At 34.2% G+C, this 26,896-nt stretch overlaps 1 protein-coding gene across 1 annotated transcript in view; it reads left to right on the top strand.

The window, feature by feature from the left end:
- The window catches only part of Thsd7a (thrombospondin type 1 domain containing 7A), a 391,409-nt gene that overhangs the window by 296,469 nt on the left and 68,044 nt on the right, over positions 1 to 26,896 (top strand). Inside the window, exons 7-10 of the mRNA XM_076861588.2 lie at positions 2,267 to 2,461; positions 13,519 to 13,753; positions 17,811 to 17,926; positions 25,548 to 25,680. Of these exons, the coding sequence (XP_076717703.2) occupies positions 2,267 to 2,461; positions 13,519 to 13,753; positions 17,811 to 17,926; positions 25,548 to 25,680 (679 nt within the window). The remainder of the gene's footprint in view (positions 1 to 2,266; positions 2,462 to 13,518; positions 13,754 to 17,810; positions 17,927 to 25,547; positions 25,681 to 26,896) is intronic.

Genomic DNA, 26,896 nt, shown 5'->3' with positions numbered 1-26,896 from the left:
CCAGAGTGACAATAAGTGGACCAAAGACATCATATATGAAGATACTGAATAAGACAAAATGCCTGGCCAGAGGGTTGTGTATGCTAATGTGGGTAACAGTGTTTTAAACAGAGAAAATTGTAGTTTTCAAAGTGATATTCTGCAGTATTGTAGGAGAAGAGGGTAGAGTGCTATTCCAGCAGGGAAATTTAAGAAAGTCAAAGACGATTCACAGAAAAAAGAAAACTTAGAACAAAAGGATGACTTAGCAAGAAGATGGGAAAAAGTATATGCAAAATGGTAGCATGAGAAGGCAGCCTGCCCGTTCAAGGAAAACCAAATAGCTTTCTGAGGATAGAATGTGGGAGAAACACGAGGCAAGGGCAGAAGCTTAGAGTGCCCTCGGAAGGAACTTGGCCCACAGCTCATACGTATGAAGAGACTATGATGTTCAGATTTGCATTTTAAAAACACACTCTTGAGGGTAGAATCAATGATGGGCTGCAGAAGAAATGTGGAACAACAGAGTGTTCAGTGGTCTGAAAGACAACATGGATTCAAGATTAAACAAATCAGACTCACAACCTAGATATTACAGAAAGAATACACAAATCAAAAATGACTAGAAAATTTCCCATCGAAGAGGAAGAATTAGCTTCTCTTCAAAAAGTGGAATGAAGAAACAGTTTTAAACCTCAGTCCATGTGTCCGCTATTTCACTAAGCTGAGAGTGATTCTGGACCTACATACAGAGTTCAAATAAGATGGTTATATGATCATATTTCCATGAAAGGTCCATGCAAATACAAGACTCCATTCTTTCCTCATCTTAATTTCTTTTTTAAACTTTTATTGTTTAGTAAAGCAGTAAACATGTAAATAAGGACTCTCATTATATCTATATAATTTTTAAGACAATTTCTAGATCATACAAAAGACACAATAACTCTCACAGTTACTATAGAGTTATTGTCGAGTCTGGAAAGAGAAATCTAATTCTCAAATTACAATACTGAGGACTTTCTAAATAGCATGCATTTTATCTTGGCTCTGTGTCTGGTTTCTCTCTGCTATAGAGTCTCCTTTCTGCTTACACCTCTTTCAGTTCCATTATATTGATGAGTATCGATTTTGTAGCAGAGATGCTTTGCACACAGTACTACTGTGATGGTTAAAATCCACCATAAAAACTATGCATTTCTATGATTAAAAATAAATCAAAATATCTCCAGAGGAATTTAGGGGATGGTGCTAAACAACGCATCTGTGCCATGTGTTAAAATATGGTTAATTGTGTGATTAACGTATTACTTTTTCAATCGTCATCTTGAAACTAGAAAATCCTTTATAAACCATGGTTTAACTTTAATATTTCATACAAAGGCTTCACACAGTTAATTCAATAAGCTCCATGTATATCCTTTAACAAAAAAAAGAAAAGTCTATCCTCAGATCTCAATTCTCATTTTTTTTTATTTCCATGGAAATCTTCATGAATTTTTAACATAATTACTTTAAGCAGATGTTCGAGCCTCTTATTCTGATAATAGAAATGCAGTAGGAAAAAAGTGATATTTTGGAAGGATTCATGAGTTTGGTAATGTTAATGAAAATAAACCAAACATGAAGAAATTTGAGGGTTGCTTTAAAGATGTCAAAATAATTAATTTTATTAAAGTGATGAATTACGAAAACATATTCTTAAAGTCACAATTATGAAGAGAAATTAAATTGTTGGACGTCATACCAACCTAAACATTTAAATCACATTTGATTTCATACAAATACATAAACCCAAGCATTTTCATTTTTATGTCTCAGCTTCTTGCATCATGTGTCACAAACAAGTTTCAAGCAGATATATCTCAGTTAAGCCTTCAAAGTAAAGTGTAAATTGTAAAAATGTAGACAATGGTTTATTTGTTTAATTCTGCATCATATATTTCATAGCAAATATATCTTTTTGCAGATTTAGTTAAACTGTGTAGAGCTTCCTGGGTAAAAAAAAAAAAAACAAGCTATATAAATGCAAAGTAGTCTTTGAAATATTTATGTTGGTAAATGTATGCCAGAAAAGATAGTATATTTAATACGCAAAGGTGTGTTCGAGGAGGAATCGAAATGTTTGTGATATCAGGATTAGATTCTAGCTAAGAAATTGTCTGCAGAGAGACTAAAAAGAAAAACAAGCTGTACTGTCCTGTACCTATACCTGTACCAGTGGCAGAACTGAACCATCATAGTGGATTTAACAGTGATAGAATGTTGGGGATCATGTCTTTCCCAGGTGAAGAAGTGGACAGACAGCTTTGCAGAGATGCCATCTTCCCCATTCCTGTGGCCTGTGATGCCCCATGCCCAATGGACTGTGTGCTCAGCGCCTGGTCTACGTGGTCTTCCTGCTCACACACCTGCTCAGGAAAAACCACAGAAGGGAAACAGATACGAGCCCGGTCCATTCTGGCCTATGCAGGGGAAGAAGGTAAGTCTATCATCATCAGACAGGACTTAGTTTTGGAAATTTGCATGCATTTACTTTTTATAGCTGTCTATGATGATTGTCTATGAAAATTAACTAACAGAAATCCAGTGATCCAAGGATATTTCTCATCTGTTAATGTGGTGAGCAGCTTGATTCTGTCCCCTCAAATTAATATTGAAAATGGATCTTTAATAAAGGAGGAAAGACTGGTACAAGTAAATTTATTTTGTTTTTTTTTCCACTCACCTCATAATTCTGGTTCTTTTTATTCCTAAGGTTTAAACCTGTGAAAAGGTAAAAATGACTTCCAAGTTCCAGTTGTTTCTGAGATTTTTCTCTATTTTAGTAGTAAGTTTTGCCTTTTGAAATCATATCCTACTCTTGAATAAAAGAATCATCTGTGTGCAATAAGAAATATTATTTTAAATCAATACCACCATGGCTACTACTTGGCTGAGAATTACATATACTTTCTACCATTCAGGCTTCTGATCATGGACTCTGAGATCAAAAGGCCTCATGTGTACTTTTGGTTCATTTTCAAAGTATCCTGTGCCTAAATTATTTCAACCTATTGGGTGAATAAAGCATGCTTGGTGCAGATTTACATCTCACTATCAAGCTTTATTGCTGAGGAATAAAGGGTTTTGGTAATTGTCTCTTATGCTGATATCCAAATGTTAATTTGGCTTCAGTGTTTACTGGGTAATATAATGTCATACTTACTCCTGTCATTCTGGAAAATGACACAGGAATAAGGAACTAGAAGTAGATCAAGTTGTCTGACATGTTCTTTCTCAAGAATACAGAGATGCTATTTAAATATTATTAAGTTAAATGACCCTTCTCTTTATCCACATTCAGCACTGACAAATAATGATTTCTGTTTGTAGTAAGTATGTGTTTCTATGTATTCCTGAAAATGAATAATTTTGAAAGAATTTTGTGGAATTTAAATCTTTTTTAATTTTTCCATTTATGGAGTACTTTAGTGAGACACCTGAATAGTATTGGTATTTAATCAAACTTGCTACCTGTGTATGTAACAACTATGCAAACATAGCTCTGTTGGGCTTGCATATGAGTGTTTACATAAGTGAAAATTTTTCTTATTAAATAAAAGTCAGTCTATGGGAAAATTTAGAATTTCTTTGTAGGGTTTAAAAATACTTACCTATTTCTTAAATATAAACTTAACTGTTTGCTACAAAAAAAAAATGCACCTATTAAAAATAGAAACTTTTGGAGAGAAAACTACATTCCTTGTGTTGTCAAATATTAACTCTAACCTCATATAGATTATATTCAGACTTCAAAGTCTATCAGCTCAGATTATGCCTTGAGCCTCATTAAAATTAGATCTGTGGTCACCCTGTTTCCTATAAATCCATTATACTCTGCAGACACTTGCTGTGTGACTAGTAATGAGTGACTCTTCACCCTGAATCACATGGCAAGGATTTTGCTATGCTTGCAAAAACTCACCAGATCATTATTTCTATAGACAAGCTTCACACTGAAAGGTCATGAAATGTTTTAAAGGCAGAAATTTATGATTGTGCTTTGATATGTATCATCCACTTAATTTGAAAGGGTGGGGCTTTGATAATTTTTAATTAAGTCTAGTAGCTGCATCATAATAAGCAAGTCATGCTGGGAAATTATAGATGGCTATGCAATAAATCATAGGGCATGAATTCAAAACATAATGCTTAATAGGAACTGCAGTGAAGACTGTAAATGGAGAATGTGCTGCCCTTTGTTAATAACACTTCTAAAAACTGATATAAACTGTATGAAATATTTCATGAAGAATTTATCTTTTAAAACATATTTATTTAATAACTATTACTTGCTGAACACTGAATCACGTTTTTCTCTTACTTAAAATAAACCTTTTATAATTCTGCATTATTTTTAAAATGATTTACAATTATATCTGCAAGAAGTTTTAAAATGTTTCCTGTCAGTTAGGTAATACTTCATAATTCTACAGAAGATAAGTTGTTGTATTAAAGCTTTGTATGTGTCCTAAATTTTCTTAAGTTTCTATGGAAAAGCAAATTATTGTGATAATTTTAAAGAAAAAATATCACAGTAGAAAAATTATATATGAAATGTTTAGATAAGAAATTATACGATTTTATGGTGAAATAACCCATAGGACAAGTCCCTTTGCAAAGTATATCTGGATTTACAAAATAAATGCTACAAACTATCCTGTTTTTTATTTATCTCTGTCAGAACAGCATCATTAAACATTATACTGAAAATTAGATGATATCTTATAATTATTAAGGATAGATTAATTTGTGCTGCAGTAATAGATAGTCCAGAAGTTTGGAACTTAAAAGAAGGAAGGTTTACTTATTTCTTCTTCAAGGGAATTTAGCTACAGTTCTGGATTAATTCTCCAGGGCAGTTTGTCCTTCAAAAGATGTCTCAACATTATACTCTCATATGACATCCTATTTCCATAATTCCCAAAAGAAGAACGTGCTTGGAGAGTCTATTGATTTAAACACAGAAGAAAACAAATTTTTCCATATAGAAATGATTTTTATCATTTCTCACTTTTTTTGGCTAAAATGAGTCATATAACTTAACTTCAAGGGATTTATACAGAATTCAGTGCTAGTATGTGCTTGGCGAAGAGGAATGCAGCTACTGGTCTTACCCCTGATTTATTCAGTCGTCTTATTGTATATATGTATTTATATCTGTATCCATAGATATATAGTAAAATGCTATTCCATATGGCCCCAATTTAGTAGATAAAACAGGTCTCTTTCTTCCTCTTAAACAAATTATAGAATAATTGAATGGCACTCCTTTTCACCTCATTTCCTTTTCTTCCATTTCTTTCTAGTCCCTCTTCCTTCCTGGACAATTCTATCCAAAAGGCCATTAGGAGGAATCAAGCAGTTAGGCATCTGTGCCAGAAGGTGCAGGGTCAGCAGTGGTCCCAAGTGGGTTGTTAGAACCCAACCTGAGTGAGAAGAGCATCCAGAGGAGGAGGGGTGACCTGGCATGGAAATTCAGAGTCACTGAATAGTGTAAAGGGCAGAATCACATAGGTTGTATGAGAAGGTGGAAGCAGAGGCCAGTACAGGATGTCAGAGCACAAGCAGAACAAAGATGGACTCTCAGTATCCATGAAGGCAGCCAGCCCAGTGTGGAGTGGCAGAACCAGGCAGGGTTGTGGAGGGTTTCTAGAATATGGAGTAGCCTGAGGCAGGGTGTCAGAAAAGGGCACAGTGACAAAGATACCCTGTTGGGGCTAATATGTTAAGAAAGAAAACTAAATTAAACCCTGAGGTATTGTTTGTGGATTAGAAGTTATCAGTGTAATTTTATGGTGTTTATTTTAATTTACTGAGTTTAGTTATTCATGAAAGTAGAAACCATTTTTATATAATTATACAAGCATGGAATACATCATACTCTAGTTAGGACGTCATTCTTGTGGATGTACATGATGGTGGGGTTCACTGTGATGTTTTAATTTATGTACATAGGAAAATTATGCCATATTCATTCCACTGTCTTTCCTTTTACTATCCCTTCTTCTTTCCCTCCATTCCCCATTGTCTAATCTACTGAACTTCTATCCCTGCATCCCTTATTGTTGGTTAGCTTACACATATCAGAGAGAATATTTGATCTTTGGCTTTGGGGACTGGCATATTTCACTTAGCATGATAGTCTCGAGATCTATCCATTTACTGGCAAATGTCATGAAGTTATTCTTTATGGCTGAGTAATACTCTGTTGTATATATATATACCACATTTTCTTTATCCATTCATCTGTTAAAGGGCACCTAGGTTGGTTCTATAGCTTAGCTATTGTGAATTGAACTGCTATATACATTGATGTGGCTGTGTCACTGTAGTATGCGGATTTTAAGTCCTTTAGGTATATACTGAGAAGTGGAATAACTAAGTTAAATCGTGGGTCCATTCCTAGTTTTCTGAGGAATCTCCATACTGCTTTCCAGAGTAGATGTACCAATTTTTAGTCCCACCAGCAACATATCAGTGTACATTTTCCCCCACATCCTTGCCAGCGTTTATTGTTACTTGTACTCTTGATGATTGCCATTCTAACTGGAGTATGATGAAATCTCAAGTGTAGTTTAACTTGCATTTGTTTAATTTCTAGAAATGTTGAACCTTTTTTTCAAACATTTATTGGCCATTCTTATTTATTCTTCCATAAAGTGTATTTTCAATTCTTTTGCTCATTTATTGATCGGGTTATTTTTTTTTTTGGGGGGGGGGGGTGTTAAGTTTAAATCCATATGTAGTAGAATGAAATTTAATCCCTGTCACCCTGCACAAAACTCAACTCAAAGTAGATCAGGGACCTAGGTATTTGACCAAAAACCCTGTACCTACTAAAAGAAAATGTAAGCCCAACATTCCAACATATCAGCTCAGGAAATGACTTCCTGAATAAGACTTCTAAAGCACAAGAAGTAAAATCAATAATCATTAGTTTGGCATCAAACTAAAAAACTTCTTCACAGAAAAGGAAACAATCAAAAACATGAAATGGAAGCCTACAGAATCTTCCCAAAGAGAAAATATTTGCCACCTGCATCTCAGATAAAGCATTAATTTCCAGCATACATAAAGAACCCAAAAAACTTTATGGTTTTTAATTTGTAAAATAGATAGAAAAATATAAATGTAAGGTATGTGAATATATAGCTGGATTTATGTCCATATCCACAAATATTATTAGCTCAATTTACTGGAAAGACACCAAGAGTGGGAAGACTGCAACATCAGTAAGTCCATGTAACACTAAGATCTTGGTTTGGTTTCATTTCTTTTTTCTTTCATTTTTCTTTTTCTTTCTTTTTTTTTTTTATGTGTTTGTGTCGGTGTGTGTATGCTTGTGCACACTTAGGATTGAACCCAGGGCCTTGTGCATGCTAAGCATATTCTCAGTCATGGAGTTCCATCTCCAGCCCCAGATCTTGGTTTCTAACACCATCTCTAATAAAAGGAAGCAGGCTTTTGGGAGAAATGGTGGATTCCAGGGCTGTGATAGGAAAAGTAGAATATGGCCCTGAAGAATCTTGTGCTAGTAAGAAAAAAAAAAAAGAGGAATATGTCTAGAGCCCAAGAAGCAGAAGCATGGTTGAAGAATCTCCCACTGTTCACATAGACAAACAATTTGAATAACAGAATAGTGATCCTAATAGATCATGATTAAATAAAATTGGAAAACATGGATGAACATTTGGAATAAATAAAAAATAAATAAATTGAACATCTAGTGAAGAGCAATTTATTTACTTACCCTCAAGTATCTCTTATTGGAAAAATCTTACATGTACCACTTAAATCCAGTGATCAAAGTTAGTGTCACCAGTAATGGATCAAATCAAAATCTTGTATCCTCCATGTGACACAGTGAGAACGTGACATCATTCTCTGATATTCTGTCAAAAATGCATATATAGAACCCAGTTATGAATATCAGAAAATCCTAATCAGAAGGTACCATACAAAATACCTGACATTTACTCTTCCAGAATATCTAAATTTTAAAAATTAAAGAACTATTTCAGATTAAAGTAGATTAACAATAAACATGACATCTAAATATAATATTTGATTCTGAACTGAACCCTTGGGCTATGAAGGCTATTTTGGGGCACTTGACAAATTTGAATGGGTTCTCAGAATTAGATAGTAATAATATATCAGTGTTGATATCCTAATTTTGAATATTAGGTGTGTTGATATATAGAAGAATCCCCTTGATTATGGGAAATACAACCTAAGGTATTTACAGTAATCAATATAATTTTGTCAACTTTATCTAGATGATCTAGCAAAATATTTTTTGATATGGTACTTTTGATTTTACAGTAACTCTGAAGTTGGTTTAAATTTTTAAAAAAGAAAAAAATAGAATATGAGTAATGTGTATATAGTCGCTTTCCACACAATAATGAATAATAATATATAGTATCAACCACATTTGAAAAATAGTCATAAATTTTTCTTATTGAAATGTAATTTGGAAACTAAATCATAAGTCGTAGCCAACTAGAGGTAGTTAATACACTGGAGAATGTAAGAGTGATTCTTTTCACTTAAAAAAAAAAGAAAAGGTGTTTCTGGGTCTTTAGTGCATGTATGTGGAGGTGTGTGCATCTTATTTTCTACTTCTTCTGGCTAAATAAAATTGATAATGTGCTTTTTTAGAATTCTATGATACTGTAAGGTTAATGTCTTCCTAGTATTGTATAAACTGTAGAATTTTCTCAAAAAGCTACTTTAAAGTTATGTTTAAAAGTTCTGAAAGAAAGCAATTTTTAATACTGAAGCTTGGCATATTTAATATAAAAATAGTAATGTAGTGATGAATTTGAACAAGAAATTAAATATTGATATTAGATTTTTAGACCTCTCAATTTTTTGAATCTCCTTGCAGATGCAGATGCTCAGCAAGCTTCATTTAAAAAGAAAAAAAAAATAATGTTCATAATGTTTTCCACTAAGTATAATAACAACTTCTGTTAATTTTCATTATATAGTTAATCATCCTTACAGAGAGAAAAATGAGAGAATGTTTATTTTTGTAAAGTTCAGAATGACCTGATATAACTTCATCAGCCAAATACCAATGTGCCCTATACCCACTTTATTCACAGAGAAAAATAGATGCAGATTAAAATAGAATCGTTCCAATTTTTTTCTGAAATGATTTGGTAGCCTTCAAAAATCATTTTACAATGCAAAAACATGAAGGGTAGTAATATGTCTACTTTAACTTTTTCATTTTCTACAGTTAAAGTATTTTAATTCTAAGAGCCAGAAAGCACCCATATTTCCTAGAGGATTTGGAGGAACCCAGGATGTATATATATATACACGTACATCTCTGGTGTCTAAGTAAATACTGTCACTTCCCCATCCTCCCACTCTTGACCTTGAAGAGGGACTTCTGCTTCAATCTGTCTCCACATGACCACCACACAGGATTTATGCAGGCTCCACAGCAGGAAGTAGTCTATTTCTTTATGCAAGGAGAAAAGTGGGGATGGGGTTGCACTGCAGCAGAATCTCCTGAATACTCTTAGGCTGAAACTCTTTAGGATTCATTTCTCCCCAAGCATGCCCTTACCAATGTGCTTTTCATCCAGCAGTGGTCTGCAATCAAAAGGATTTGGGCTGCAATATCAGACACTATCAGAAGCACCTTGTGGCTTCCTCATCACATCCACCTGGTGTCCCTCCTTATCCCTGTGCCAGTTACTCTCCACTTAGGAGTTTATCAATATTGCTAATTCCCAAGTTCATACCTACTTGCCTCCCTTTGCTTTTATTTATTTATTTTTTCTTCTGCTTTGATAAAATCCTCCCTCCCTTCCCTGTCTTCTCATAACTCTTCTTTTTAAAACCCTACACCTTCAAAACACATCTCAGTGCCTCCTACCTGAGGCATTTTTCAGTCTCCAAAAAGTAATGGAATCTTCTGCCTTTGAATTCTAAATTGTACTAAATACTTCTCTTAACGTAATTATGACAATCCACAGAGAATAATACTCATTTCTATGCTTGCCTTATCCCCCGACTACCCTTCCTCACTGCATTATAATATACCTGTAGTAACAAGGACAATTTCTAACCCCTCTAGTGTCCCTTAAAGTATCCCACATGAACACTGCACACCACATTAAACGTATTTGTGTGCATAATTTTTTAAAAGAAGGTTCTTTGTTTCACTCCATTATATAAATTGCAAAGGTTATCAATGCCCAGAATCAGAAACACCACAGCTTTGATCCGGTACATTCCAGCAAAGATTGATGTCAGAAGAAAATGTCACTATTACATTTCTAAGAGAAGTCCAGTTAGTAGTTGGCATTTTCCTCCCAGGACCTAGCAATTGAACCCAAGGTTGCTCTACCACTGAGTACTTCCTCAGCCGTTTTTATTTTTTATTTTGAGACAGGGTCTCACTAAAGTTGCCCAGACTAGCCTCAAACTTGTGATCCTCCTGCCTCAGCCTCCCAAATAGCTGAGAATAAAGGTGTGTGCCACCACACCTGGTAATAATTGATATTTTTATATGAGTATATGTGTTCCTTCACAAAACAGAATTTCATCCAGATCCCATAAAGTCCTTCCCTTTGATGGAATCATAGAGAGTCTAAATAGTGACTTTCATACAAAGCATATATTTTTATATGCAAAAAGATTTTTAAAAATACAGTTATTGCTAATTTTGTCATAGGTCACATTTTACATCTTTTACAGTGCTATAGAAATATTCCCAGATGTCTGGAATTAGATCATTCCATAAATAATAGATACATTCAATATTATACTTATCAATTTTTCTACCGTAAAATTATTCCCCAAACAACAAGACGATGCTGCAAAGACTGATTACTCCAACCCAGACTTTCAGAATTGCCATATTGTTGTTATAATTAAGACCACATTGGGGCTTATCTGTGCAAGGATCCTGACAATAGCCCCAAACTGCTGATGTAGCTTTAATGTGGATTGGGGCAAGAAAATAAATAGCCTTTATGTCTGTAAACTTAACAGCTATCTTGCAGTTCCTCGACATGTTATGCTGATGTTGTAGAAGTTTTTTTCCTTATCATTTTTCCAAAGCCAACTAGTTAATTCCAATGTCAAAAACAATTCAGAGTTTTAAAATCACAGTTTAAATAGCATACGTATGTTCACAATGAAAGTAGTGTAAGTAAACAAGCACATTTTGGGTGGAAGCTTATTAATTTAGTATTACATATAAAGGACTGTTAAAATAATGTTATGTATGTGCATGTGTGTATATGTATATATATATATATATATATATATATATATATATATATATATATATATATATATATATAACACGTGCTTGAGAATTAAGAGTGAATAAATCTAGCGCCTCAGGGAATGAGTAATATGAGTGCTTTTACTTTTCCTCAATCCAATTAGTGTGTTTTAAGATTCATTTCTATTCAAATCCTAAACTTCTTTGCAGGAACTGCTGGGGTCACCGAGCTATATGATGGAAGATAGGATATGAACTGTGACAGATGGTTTCACCTTCATGAAGCAGGGAACATTAATGAAATGCTGTTTAATGCAGGTTGTTCTGATATTGAGACCACATTCAACACTGCATAAATGATTCTAAATTGCCATGAAGTTCTCACATATACAGCCTACTGATTTATATGCCAAGTAGAGAGACGTCCTTAAACATAAAGGAGGAGACACGTGAAGCTCAGCTTAGGGTGGGGCCACTGGAATCAAACTGTCAATAAAGTGAGCAACAAATTCCTCCAGGACCCTAGCTTAACAACGTAAGACTTTTCGCTTTCATAATTGGCATCAGAAATAGCAGTATTAAGAAACTGGACTTCTAAATTCCTCATTATTACAATGGTCACATCACTTAATCTGTTGGAGCTCATCCACTTAATATTTTTTAACTCATATGACAATTGTGAACACAAAATGAGGCCTCATCATGAAGTATTTATAATGCAGCTAACACATAAAAAAAGATTTCAGAATAATAATCCCCACACCATATTCCATTGATTAAAAAAGATGGATCTGTTTTGCTCTTTAACATCTCTAAAATCATTGTGTGCATCTTAAAACTGCTATGGCCAAGTTAATGACATAGTTGTTACACTTATGTATGTAAACTTCTGTGTTATTCCTGGTGGAAATTGCAGTCCCATGTTGCTTCTGCCAAAACACAGATGATCAAAAACAGCTAAGGACTACTGGAGGAAGGAAAAGAAATTCTTGTTGCTTGCTTAAGAGTTTATTGACACCTTTGTGACAATTAAGAATACAAAAGGATCAGAGCCTAGAGATGAGTATCTGTATCCTGGAAGAAAATGATGGAGATGGCAAAAGTGAAATTTTTCTAAGAAATTCTGAGCCAGGCATGGTAGGGCACGCCTGTGATGCCAGTGACTCAGGAGGCTGAGACAGGAAGATCTCGAGTTCAAAGCCAGCCTCAGCAACAGGGAGGCACTAAGCCACTCAGTGAGACCCTGTCTCTAAATAAAATACAAAAAAGGGCTGGGGATGTGGCTCAGTGGTCGAGTACCACTGAGTTCAATCCCTAGTAAAAATAAAAAAGAAAAAAAGAAATTCTGTGTCACCCACACCTTTGATGTCACAGAAAATGATGCAGTGTAGGAGAACACACACTTCAAGGAGTACGAGTTAAAAAGTGACTCAAAAGATCTTAATTCTGAATGTAACTTTTTGGAATATATTTCCTTTTAATGTGTACCAAACTGTGATATAAAACTATATAAATCATAGGAAGGTATTTCAATAAGCACATAATAAAAACTAGGGTTGAGAAGAAAGCATTTTATCATAGTTCAATTTTTATCCATTTTTTCCTTTGGGACACACAATGATGGTGCATTGCACAGTCAATGTCATCTAGATTTGAAGAAATGTAATATTATCGTTACTTAGTGGCTTTTCCAGTAATGTTTTAGAAGATCAAAAAGTATCATTCGATTTTAATGTCCCTATATCTAATCAGCCTAAAACCTTAAACATTAATATAAGCAGTACCTTAAAACCTGTAATTAAGACTTGCAATTTAAGGGATAACATTTATAAGCACACTCAGTTTTCTTCAAGCACAGAGTCTCAACGCACCTGTTTCTTCTAATTAGCAATCACATGGCTTCTTTGCACCTCATGTTCAACTTCTCTGTAGAACAATAGCCTCATTCTTTAAGGTTGCCCATAGTCTTCAAAAGCAAGTATCATGTCTACCACATACTTTGTATTTTAAGCTAGATTGAGCTAGAAATATGTAATATGACTTCCTAACATTGTGCTAGAAAATCACATATTTCTAGCTAGATTAAGCTAGAAATATGTAATGTGACTTCCTAACATGCTATATGCTAAATAAGTGGCAGTTATCATTGTTGTTCACCCTGTTCATTCCAAGGAGCAGAGAAGGGGAAGGTTCCTGTGGCTCTCCATTTCATCTGCTATCACTGTCCATTTTTATAGGTGGAATTCGCTGTCCAAACACCAGTGCTCTGCAAGAGGTGCGCAGCTGTAATGAGCATCCCTGTACTGTATACCACTGGCAAACTGGTCCGTGGGGCCAGTGCATCGAGGACACCTCAGTGTCATCCTTCAACACGACTACGACTTGGAATGGAGAGGCCTCGTGCTCTGTTGGCATGCAGACAAGAAAAGTTATCTGTGTACGAGTCAATGTGGGCCAAGTGGGACCCAAAAAGTAAGGGCTTTAGAAAGACAGCAGTAAATCCTCTGGTCAGCCATGCAGAGGATTGGCTCAGGCTTCACTTGCTTAATGAAATGGAACATTTTGATGCATGTCATACCTGTCCTCAAGAGTAAGATTTGTTTGTTTTGAATGTCAGCTGCTGATAAATCTGTAACAGCTTTGGAGTCTTGTACCTGAGATCCATAAATTCTATAGGAATCTTTCTATCTGGTACCGACTTTGTTTTATAGAAACACTTTCTGCTTTTATGAAGCTTCTGAGGCAATGAAAGAAGTGCTTGCTGTAGGCCTGGCTCATCAGTAATGACAGTATAGAGTTCTAGGAATGTAGGTCATCCATGACCTCCTATATATCCGGAGGTTATGGAGGCTACCAATCTACTTTAATTGGGTGGTAGCCTTCTGTGACCTGCCTTTCATTTCCCCTAGAAAATACCATATAAAAATACGGAGACCAAACTTATTATATCCACCAGTGGTTAAATGAATAAGCCATTTACTTCCAAGAGAGAGCCTTGAGACAGAATGAGTGTTATGATAAAAAAAAAAAAAACAACTATCAGTTTCTCAAGACTGTTTCAAATAGTTTTATAAGAAAACAACCATTTTCTAGAAGGTAGGACAAAGAACCAGAGAGTTGGCATATTATATATGCCCTGTGAGAAATATAAACAAAACAAGAATGGCACAACCAGGTAAGAAATTCTCAGAGACAATTAATAAATAAAATCTAAGATCTATTCTTTTGAGAGAAAGAAATTTATTATTTGAAATTTAGAGAGGGCTGGGGATGTGGCTCAAGTGGTAGCGCGCTCGCCTGGCATGCGTGCGGCCCGGGTTCGATCCTCAGCACCACATACAAAGAAAGATGTTGTGCCCGCCGATAACTAAAAAATAAATATTAAAATTCTCTCTCTCTCTCTCTCTCTCTCTCTCTCTCTCTCTAAAAAAAAAACAAAAAAAAAAGAAATTTAGAGAGCATAAATTTTCAAAAATTCAGATCCTCTCACTATGAAATATGGCTATGGCTATAAAGTTATAAATATGTTGTCATATTTTCCAAATGATCTGCCAAGTGGTCAAATATTGTGGGTGATCTTAATTAGTTAGGACCTACCTAACTAATTCTGGTCTCAATTTTCAAAATATACTGAAAGGATTTAATGAAAAAGATTACTAATACAATTACTCAATAAATGTTAGAAATTGTTATTTTCTCTTAAAATTTTTAGATTCTTCCTAGTCTTTCCAAGGAAATGAAAATAATTTATCTGGTCTATGGAAAACTCCATAGTGATAAATAAGAACCCCATTATGAGTTGTTTTATCTGGCTAAGGTTTCAGATATTAGAGATGCTTTTAGCCCAATAATTTATTCATTTATATCATTTGAAATTTGAAAATATATTGGAAAATGTATACCAAAGCGATTTGATAAATTGAGTCTTTTCCATGTGCTTGAGAGTAGCCCCAAACTAATATTTTAATAGAAATTATAAGTGTCTGATGAATCCAACTCAGGAAATGAATGTACAGTGTGTTAAAATTCAGTGGTGGTAGCAGCAGAAGAAAGTCCAAAGTCCTGGAAGATCCTGGTTCTTTTTTTTTCCCCCAGACACCTAGAATGTATTTTATTTACTTTTTTATTTTTTAGCAGTTCAGAAATTTATTCTGTGATTTTCTAAAGTAATGTGAAGAGCTGATTACTTGCTAATAGTCCTTACACCCCTTCCAAATCAGAATTTACTATTGATGATATCATCCTCTTACTGGAATTAGAACAAAGGTAGGAATATTCACTAGAGAGGTACAGGGACAACCTTCAGTGCTGCATGATGAGGGTTATTATGCTCTGGACAGTAAGCTCACTCTCTTACTCTGTATGTGTTTGTACAGTTAATCACCTTTCAGAAGTTGTTGTTGACATTTCCTTCACTTATACAAACTACAAAAATTTTTTTTCAGGCTAATTGATGTACATGTGTACAGGCCTATGCTTAAAGGAGACTGCTGGATTAAGATCATTGAATCAATCATGAAAGTCCCGTGTTGGACCACCACAATAATCCATTAAAAAGTTGCTTTGTGTTTGCAGCCTGTATTCAATGACCTAAATACATCTATAGATTTGTTAAATCAAATGGATTTACTTTGCCCTTAAAATTCTGGAAAATTAAGCAAGTACTTTGAATTTAAAAGAAAATGTTATTGCCCTTCTCCCTAAATGCTGGGTTAAATTCAATGAATGCTTTGCAATACTAGTCATTTGAAACAAAAATGCAAATAGAAAGCTTGTTTTAAACTTCTCTTAATAAAATAGATTACTGTGCAATGGTAAAATCAATGTTATTGATCTTATCTATCCTTCCAAGTAACAAACTTCAACTCGTATCACATCTGTTTAATTTGACCTTGAATAAGATTTGGGGGAAAATCAATTCCTTGATTTAAACCACAAACACTAAATACAAACAGTACAAGGGAGAAAAGGAACATGTTGACTGAACCAATTGCCTCACCAAAGGAAGTCTGAATTCATTTTATTGAATCTAATCTAGGCTGTATAATTTATCTTTGTGTGTTCATTTAACAACTTTGTGGTTAGTAATTTTGTTCTCCACAGTCAGCCAAATATCTTGCTGTGGCTATTTCTAAACTAAAACAGTATTTGGAGTTTGTCAATGATAAGATTGTAAATCCCATTGATTTATTCAGGACTAATATTTGAAGACCATGCAATTGAGTAATACCCTGCCATTGTTAAAGTTATAAAATTGCCTCATTGAAAAGGAGTCCTTTCAATAATAATTACTGACCAATGATTCCATAGTCCCCAAATAATTAACTGGATTACATGTGAGATTTTGCCATATAACATTTCCTGGCATGCAGTTAAGTTATAATTCTAGTGATTTACAATTTGAATTATAGCACCACAATCAGCTTATATGTTCCACACTTAAATGTCTTGTTGTCCATGACTTTGAATAGTCATTGTAATGAGGAAAATCCAAACTTACCCTCAATGTAAACCAGAGAGATTATTTTTTGAAATATTGAATACTATATATTTTTAAAATCCACTTCCAAATAAGCCTAACTATTTTAAAGTAAGAAAGAAGAACATATATCTATACAATTGAATAAAGCATGATATTTGTGTATTTGAAAGGTTTTTTTAGATAAATATTATCAGATATATAAAAAATAAAATGTCTGTAGAATGCTATAAAGAAATTAGGTTAATGGTGTTGATTTTTTTTCACTTATAGTTCAGTTCTGAAAACATCCCACGAAGGATACTTTAAAATCTTCTTTGTTACTGATTACCAATTTATTTTTATTGACTTTTTATTTTATCTATAGTCATTTTTTGTTCCAAAAAAGATATTTTAGCTTATAAAAAATTAAAAATATTTAAATCTCTAAAACTAGGTACAAAATGGAAGAGAAAATAAAAATCAATACAGTAAATGAAACCAGGAAAAATAATGGTTTATGAATTTTTATTTTATTATTTATTATAAAATATATTACTGTTAATACAATATTGTTTTTGATCATGAACTGTGTAAAGAATATACTTCATTATAAATTTGTTTAAAGGTATGCATATTTTGTAAAAAAGAAATATAGAATAACCTGGAAACTCATAATAGGCACAAAGCCTATTTAATTATAGAGAGATATAAAATTGGGTCCTTAAATTGGTCATCTGAATTCCTACAAAATATTTTATAAAGCATGAAAGAAAACACATATTTATTGATGGAGAGATTATTATAGCGGGAGAACATAGAATTGTTATATTTGATTCTAGGTAGCACAGGTGCTACTCTTAAATCTACACATTCTGTCTTAAAAAGTTTTACTGAAATACAGTTTGAAATAATTAACTGAGTTAAATAGTTCTTGACAAAAGTAGAAAGGCTGTCAGAAGTTAAATAATACAGACTGATGGTGATTTGACAATTTCGGCAATGAAAATTCTAAAGTTAAGTTATCTGGCTTACTGTGGAGACCTAATGATTTATCTTTTCTTTTTCTAGGTGTCCTGAAAGCCTTCGGCCTGAAACCGTGAGGCCTTGTCTGCTTCCTTGTAGGAAAGACTGTATTGTAACACCATATAGTGACTGGACACCATGCCCCTCCTCCTGTAGAGAAGGTATGGTCTGCAGAGTTTCTTCAGCTTTTTCCTTAGAAAATTCATTCAACAGAACTTCCAGATTCTTCTGACCAAGCCTTGTTTGTGGGTCTTTTCTCGTTACTGCTGGGAAAGATATCAATACCCTCTGGGTGACTTACGCAAATAACTGAGCAAATTTTCTCTCGTGTCACAAATAATACCCTCACCTGTTTTCTGACAGAGGGCTGTTATAGTCCTGGTTTGGCATGAATGCCATAACATTTTGGTTTTCCTCTGGAAATATATTGCGTTAGAGTACCTGACAAATGAGTTTTATACCAAAAACTGACTTGAAATTTTATGATATAGATCAAAGTGAAAGCATTCTAGACTTTATCATATTAATAATATTTGATTTTACCTAATTCTAAAAGAATGTATACTGGTCTTCCAGATTCTAAAAATAATATACAGTGATCTTATCATTACACATGGCTTCCAACCTACTTATTGGCAAGAAATAGCATGAGACTGGATTTGCTACAGATTGAATTATGTGGCTCCAAGGATGGAAATAAAGGAGGAGAAAATTGACCAAATTGTTTCTCTGCCAATGCTTAATGTGCCGTGGAGGTATTTACAAGATGAGTATTTGTTCTCAGTTTAGGTTGGTTTTGCTTTCATGACTTACAAAGTCTCTTTAGTGTCATGGCAGATCCTTTGATAGTTTTTTCCTTACCTTGGAGAACAGAGGCTTTTCTCATTGCTGCTGGGGCAGGTATCAGAATACTCCAGGTGACTTCTGTAATGACTGAGCAAAATTTCTCTCAGTTTCACAAATGACACTGTCTCCTATTTCTTATTTTGCTCTCCCAACAGACAGAGCTAATGTTTCTTAAATTCCTTTTATGTTTGTGTTTTATCTACGCTTCTTGACTCACTAAAGAAATTCAATTAACAAGTATCTAACTGACAAAAAGTTATTTAATTCTTTACAGCATATAAATTTAATACTGGATTATTTTTACAATATGATTAGCATTTCATAAAGTTGACACATAAAGTCTCTTTTGTTTTTATGCTTTTTCTATCAAATAGCCTTAAATATCAAACTGAGCAAGACTAGGAAATTTTTTTATTTTAAAAGTCTTGAGCATCTATGTAGCTTTTGAGGAAAAAGGAAGGTATTAGCTTTGAAAAATGTTAATGACATAAACTTACTAATAAAACAATGTGATTGACATTTTTTTCAAATTTTCTTCTTATTCCTTTATATTCTTTTATTAAAATCTAAATAACATATGATGTTCTTTCGCTTGGCTCAAATGAACTAATCCATGGTAAAGCTCTCTATTATTTAGCCACCATTTAATTAATATATTATCTGTCATCTATCCCATCATGATTACAGGCTCCTATAGGAAAGGCACAGCAGCCTGTGTGTGGTTATCATCTGGTAAATGTTTTAATTTAGCATGCTTAATGCAGTCTTTCTGAGAAGTTTAATTAGATATATGTGGGAAAATAATTTAGATAATAATAAAACTTACGGATCAAAATTTTTAACCAGTTATTCATTGGAAATTTGCTGATAAATTTACTGATTTTTATTGTTGTTGTTGTTGTTGTTAGTAACATTAACAGTAGTAGTAGTAGTAGTAGTAGTAATTGTAGAAGGGACAAGGAAGCTTTACCACTGAGCAACATTCCCCGTCCTTTTTTTTTTTTAAATAGTTATTACCAAGAGTCTTGGTAAAGTGTGATCCTCCTGCCTCAGAGTCCAGAGTTGCTGGGATTACAGGTGTGCACAAACATGCCCAGCTACAAATTATTTTTAAAAGCTCCATTGCCTCCTTAAAGATCACATATATAATTTGAAGCAATCATTTTTTTAATTCTACAACAGTTTTCAAGAAAATACAATGTTCCAAGGGTAATTTTAAATATAAGGGATTAGCAATCCAGAGGAATCTAATATTCTTGCTCTTAGGAAACTTGCATCCTAGTGGTATGGGAAAGACAAGGCACAGAATTATTCTTCTAATCTCTCAATGAGTGCACAGGAAGATTATCTACTGGCCTCAAGGATCAAGTGAAGGGAAAGGGATTGAGAAAAAAGAAGTGTTATCATTTTTGAGAGGGAAAAAATAGGCAACTCGGTAATATGTGGTATAATTTTTAAACATCAGTGTCCATTCAGTCATATATGGGAAGAGATATCCCAACACAGTTGTCATTTTCTCCAGCCATATTCAGCTGCCTTGGTACAGGAAAACAGTGGGTAAATAATTACTTTTGATTAGTTGGGGCTTTCCCAGTACAGTTCAAGAAAGAGAGAGAGAACAGAGTCAAAAGTGTTTGTAAAGAGTACTTAAAATAGTAATGAAGAATGAAAATTAACTTGAGTCAGGATGGAAGTGAAGTCATGAAGATGTGACTAGATTGTGAAAATGTAATAGGGAAAATGAATAGCAATCTCAGTGAGTTTGAAAATTTTAGTATGAAAAGAATTAAAGTAGTCAATTGGAAGGTGGGGAGGAATGGTCAGAAAGTTAGATGTTCAAAGATGAGACTATATAGTTACTGATCATAATTATGTCAAGGAATGAATAATGGAGTAAATAACTGACAATAAGATACAAGAGAAAGTGATTAAATATGAAGAGGTATAATATTAGAGTCCAATGCCTTAAATGGAGGAAGTCATGTGGATATCAAAGACCCCAAAGTGAGGACAGAAGTGGAAGAGAAAGGATTATAGTGAAGGACATTCTAAGGTCACCAACTAACCAAGTATCTCAAGGCAACAGCCACAAGGTTAATAGCTGATGGTAAGGTTAATGTTAGGAACTTAGAGGAGTTGGAGATTCTTAAAGGTAAAAGGATGATAAAAGACGAGGAAATAGCTGATTGGAACAAGTTTCCACTGGCAAAGAATGTGAAAGCAACTTTCCAAGAAGAGATTGAAGATGAGAGACCAGGTATTCCAATGGATGCGGTAATAGAAGGGTAAGAGGATGGAATGAGAACTTGTATCAGATTAGCATGTAGATAGTGTGGTGGGTCTGGGAAATAATGAAATGACTAGGAGGCTGCAGAGGGTCCATTTCTTGTGGTATGTGACAAATAATGAGTTCAACTGGGCTGGTCTCTTCAGGGATGAGGTTAACTGCTGTAAGCAGAAATTCATGGTGTCGCTTGGAGACTAATATGCCCTGGATTTCCTTTGGACAAGGAGTGTAAGAGCCAACTCAGGAAATCTGCTCGTAAGGAAGCAAGAGTTTTTATGAAAGGTGGAGTTCTATTTGGCTAGCCAAGGTCATCTCCCTAGGAACAGGAGATCAGCCCTGCCTGCTTTACTTGACAACTCTATTCTCAGTCTCCTAAAACAAAAAAATTTTCAGAAACCCTAAACCTAGTCATTTAGATTTAAAAAGAATAACTCTAATTGTGCATGGAGGACATTTTTTTTTAATTCTGTGGGTGATGGAATGGTTGATTATTGAATGACAGTGCCAAGAACTTTTATGGTCCTGAAAAAGCATTTTCTGTTTTGCCTGCAGAGTGCTATATCTGAGCATAGGAGACAATGGTATTATAGAAACCTAGTCTTTTGTTGTTGTGCAGAAAGTAAAGCAATGGCACGAAGTTAATTTTTCCATTGTTTGGTAAGAAATGGGAATAACGCAAGTGTTCCTGAAGTCACACTGACTTCCATACTTTAAAAAATTCTGAACAAAGTTGAGTGTTCAAGGATAGGTAATAGCAAAAAAAAATTAATTCAGGGATAAGGTGAGGATTTTTTTAATTTAATTCTGCAGGTAACATCTGAATTTTATAAAAGTTTTTGAGCTTATTAAAATGTGGAGCTACTCTCCTTTGTAAAATCATTTAAAAGAGATAAAATTACACTATAGTTTTGCAGAAAGTGAAACAGAATAGTTTTAGGATTCCAAGAAGAACAAATAGAGTTACTTGAAATGTGATTCAGTTCTCTCCCAAGACATGCCTGAAAAATCAATGCTGATAAAGATCAGTATTGAATAGAATGTAGTATGATACTCAAACCAGCATTTGTTAACTTTTAACTTTTTTCATAAATTTTCACAAAGGGCCTTTGAAAGTAGAAATAATTTATGTGTAGAAATTATTTGTAACTTGACTCTTAAAAAATAAGTACTTTTGATCAAATAATATATTTGGTTGCACAAATTCTGTTTGCACCTTTCTTATTTCTCATTGCATGTATTGCTTTGAAACCTAGATACCTCATCCCCTGAATCAATCATACACTAGAATTACTCCCAAAGATCTGAAAACTATCTTTACATTTTGCTTCTTACATGAAACAGTACCCTTTGAATTTCCTGTCACTATGCCACTCCAACCAGCTATTATTCCCACTTCTAGCTTAATGAATCCGTTTTACCTGACCTTTAAATCCTTCATTCTAGTAATTTCTGTGTTAAAATATGCCTTGAATGTCTTAAGATATCTAAAAAATGCCATAACTGTTAGAAATTATGTACCCTCTGAATCTGTGTCCTCTATCATCACATAATTAGTTTCTTCTATTCCTATCCTAGATAGGTATTTTCAATAAACACAACAGGCAGTTGCCTTTCATATTCTTTATATTTTCATATTTCCTATGGAGGGAAAATGATTTAGCTGATTTTTGGTTAATCCTCAATGCACATACTTAATATACCCTTTATTACATTAAGGGAATTATATTTCTATCTAGAAATAAAAGATATTAATATTCTGGTTAAAAAATGTGAAATAAATGTGTCTGCTATTTCTGAAAATATTAAACACTACTGTGTATGATTACTGTTCTACATACTAAAACACAAAGATGAATGGAAATTCTATACATATATTAACTGCACATCATAAATTGGGAATAAATACATATAGAAAACTGTGAAAGCAAGACCTTTCCATTTTCCTTATTTAATGTGTGTTATGGCTCTCCTTTTTCTGGGCTCTGATCTGAAACCTCCATAACCTGGCTGAGACCTATAGTGCCATTACTTTGAGTCAGAAGTGATTTATTTATAACTGTAACCTGACCAGACACAGACTCCCCCACTGGGTAGAAGCATGGATGTCATGACACTTCCTGTGTAACCCCACTAAACTTCCTCTCTGTGTACTATGGCTTTGAAGCATTCCATTTTAATCAGGTCACAATCTCTATATTGTGAGCTGCACAGGAATCTGAGCTTTTTATAATAATAAATAAAATGATATTGAGGAATTAGTTAAGGATGTAAAAAGAATAGTCAGAGTCTTTTTTGTGTAAAACCTTGAGGTTGGTGATAAGAAGGCACTTAAAAGAATATTTCAGAGTTGTACAGTAGGTCATATTTTTGTTTTTGCAAGTAGAAAACAAAACAGAATCAAAACACTAACATTTGGTCACTGCTTCCAAAATTGAAACAGCCATCTCTATGTATGAGGTAACATCTAAGCAGTGATGTCATAATCCCATGTCTAAGTTCTATGCATGCTGAGAAGGGTTGGGGAGTGCTTCCTTGAAGAATTTTGACCACTTTGAAAACTAAAGACTATTTGTGCCTTTTTTTCCCTCTTTTTCCTGTTAAAATAATACAAATAGCTCCATCCTTCTGCCAGTGCTGAACAGATGATGAGAATGGTCACTTAGTGCTTGTACTATCAAAAAGATTAAAGATAGATCATAAACATCAGACACAAGAAAAAATGATATAAATTGGAAAAGAAGGGTAAAGCCAGGTAGGAACTGGGGGAGGAGTGAAGGGGACAGGAAGAGAAAGATTCCATGAGAAAATCAAGTTAAGGTAAGCCCTTGCAATTGAGAAAATTAGCTCTGAGATTCTCATGACCAAAGTGAAAAAATAGAAACTTAATGGATTCTTAGCAGATTATCAAGGGAAACAAAATTCTTTTCTAGCTTTTAATTATTAGAGAAAATTATCACCTGGTCTTAAATTAGGAGACACTTGGACAGTACAGTAGATGAAGACTACATTAGCAATTTATTAAAATTCCTATTGACATTCCTTAGATTTTCCCTGAATAAATCATATTAAACATATAAAAGTCAGAGCTGGCATACAAACTAGTATTGTTACAATAAAAAGCCCATGACACTATTTCAAATAATTTAATTCTCTATTGCCAATATTTCCAGCTCCCAATTCCCAACTCCATTACTTATAGTATTCCAATTATTCATTAAAATAGTTTAATATAAATCATTAATAGTACAGCTTTCCCCCCACAGTGGGAGTAATCCTAAATAGTTGCATGTGAACCCAGAATCTTAAATTGGGACAAGATAGACAAGGTCATCTTCCAGGAGATTCCAAACCTGATTCTTCATCACCATTTCTTGGCAAACTTTTTAAAAATCAGACTTAATAGCTATAGGTACAGGCCCAGAAATCTGTTGTTTGTATTGTTGTTGTTTTAAAACAGGTTCTTCTGTGTAGTCAGACATTCAGGAATCACTGATCTGGTCCACTCTCCCATGCAGTGCATGCATCCTCTCTAATAAGGGTTGGAGTCAGTTGGCCTGACCATGTTAAGGGACATCTTGACTTCAGGAGAAAGGACAGTCCATTGTGGGAAAGTTTAATTGTCAAACTGCATGTTTTTTTACAATCACAATAACTACAAACATTTCATTTCACTTCTAATTAAACTTTGTTGGGGGCTGTTAACCTTTAAAATTCCCCTGTAGCAAATATCTATGAAGCAAATATTTCATGTTCTCACCAAAGAATGTATATGCATCAGGAAATTATGTTATCTAACAACATAATGCCTAAGGGATTTCTTTTGTAAGTGAACTGTATCTGTGACTGTTCATCCCTAAGAAGTGTATAAATTATATGTTGAAATATGTTTTATTAAAATTGGCAAATCCTATCCATCTGTTTCTAATTTTTAAGATGTTGAACATCCTTTCATCAATAATACTGTCAAATGGATAGCTTTGTTGAAGGTAAATCTTAACTTTTTCCATTTTTAAAACATAATTTGGAGTTATTTACTTACAGTAATTATTGCAGTTTCTGACTGCGTCTCTAAAAATATCTGCCTCAAGGACCTCACTTTCATTTCACTACTTAGAGCCTGATGTTTAGAATGTGACCTGAATTGAAGATCTTTGTCTGTTTAACATGAATAATAAATGACTGGAATAATTTACAAGTTATGCATTTCAAATTAAGTGAATAACAAAGAAATAAAATTTCACATTATAACATTGAACGTATCCTCCTACGGAAGATTCATTATGTGTGTATGAGTCCCATGTGGTAAACAAGGCTACGTGAAATGGCATGAAAATAAACTTAAGGTAGAAGAAAATAATTTAATTAGATCTGTCATGTTTCTCAAGAGGACAGAAATATACAAAAGAGCAATTACTCTGTGTATTAGGAAGACTGAGGAACTTTCCTTCATTCTTCAAATTTTAAAATGGAAATTAATTGGCTTTTCAATATAAATGGTCTTTGGGAGAATTGATTGGACTAGCTGAGGCCTCTCATTCGGGGATGTCAAAGCACAGGTGGCTTAGACAATACAATTTCTTCTCACAGAGTGGTTGGAGACTCTTTTATCCATGCAAAAGCATAAAGGTTAAAAAGCTGCCTCATTCCAGGTGACTTGGGAGTCAGGAAGCAGTCTCGGCTTCGGGTCATTATTCAGCTGCCAGCCAATGGAGGCCGGGACTGCACGGATCCTCTCTATGAAGAGAAGGCCTGCGAGGCCCCTCAAGTGTGTCAGAGCTACAGGTAATAGAGAAAAACCAAAGCAAGTGATGCCCTGAGAAGGACTTCCAGTCCATACGCTTCCAGACAGGGTAGAGAGGAAGCCAACACTGCTTCTTCCTCAGACTCAATGCAGTTTGGGATGGTTCTGGCTGTAGCTGCCATTCCTGCCTCTGTGGAGTAGAGCTGTTCCACTTCTGAAATTATCTCCTAGGAGGCAAATGCTTGTGTAAATTTCCCATCTGTGTTATTAGCTCCAGTGGTTAGGGGAAATGTCTTAGGTTGATATAAAGTATTTGAAATGCAAAGAAGTGGTTAATAATTATGAAACACATATGCTTTAGGAAGCCATTTCTATTTCACGTAGGAGAATAGCCTAAGCATTTCTCCCCTGGCTCCAAAGAGCACCTGTTTCTCATAAACAGTGGTATTTTGGCTCAGGAAATGACATTGCTATGTCAATGATGCTAGTAAGATGTCTGTTCAGTGCATCTGTGATCATCCCAAAGAAAAGTGTGGTTATTGAAGCTCTATATCAACTTGATAATTTATTAGAGAAATTTGGATTCCTTGCTATTCAGACTTAAAGTTTCTAATTGAAACTTGATGTAGTACACAATTGCAATCCTGACAACAAGTGAAATACTGTGGCATCAATTAATGGAACATGCAATCTCCAAATAATAATTTAAATGGAAATTTATGGCATATTTGCCATCTTAATACATCTGTCTTTCTGAGATGACAAATAGTCTACCTGTATATTTACATCATGAACATTGTCAACTAGTAGCGCAAACTTAATCATTTTTGAAACTGGTTTTTGTAAAAGCACATTAAAATTTCAGTTGTTGAACTACTCCTGGAGTACTATAGTCAAAAGAGCATTATACAAAAGACCCATGACCCGAATGCAGTTTCATAACTTGAATGCAAATAAACACAACTTACTTAAATGGAATACACTTCTGGTACTACCTGGTGCACCTCTTGGCAGTCTGAATGATTAAAAAGTCTAAATGCCCTTTATAGCTCTCTGCAGAGTCCATTTCTATAGAATTGGCAATGAAATACTCATCTTCAATGCCATAAAAAATATATTTATATTTAATGCCTTAACAAATATATACATTACACTTAGATAGGACTGATCATAGTTGCAAACCTCCTATTTACACTCCTATTTACAATTGTCAAAGTCATTTCTTTTGCTGCTGACTCTCTGTGATTTTCCTTCTTC

This window comes from Callospermophilus lateralis, chromosome 1 (assembly GCF_048772815.1).
Source record: "Callospermophilus lateralis isolate mCalLat2 chromosome 1, mCalLat2.hap1, whole genome shotgun sequence".
NCBI lineage: Eukaryota > Metazoa > Chordata > Mammalia > Rodentia > Sciuridae > Callospermophilus > Callospermophilus lateralis.
Note: the sequence above shows the minus strand (reverse complement) of the source record. Positions and strands in the feature narration are given on the sequence as shown.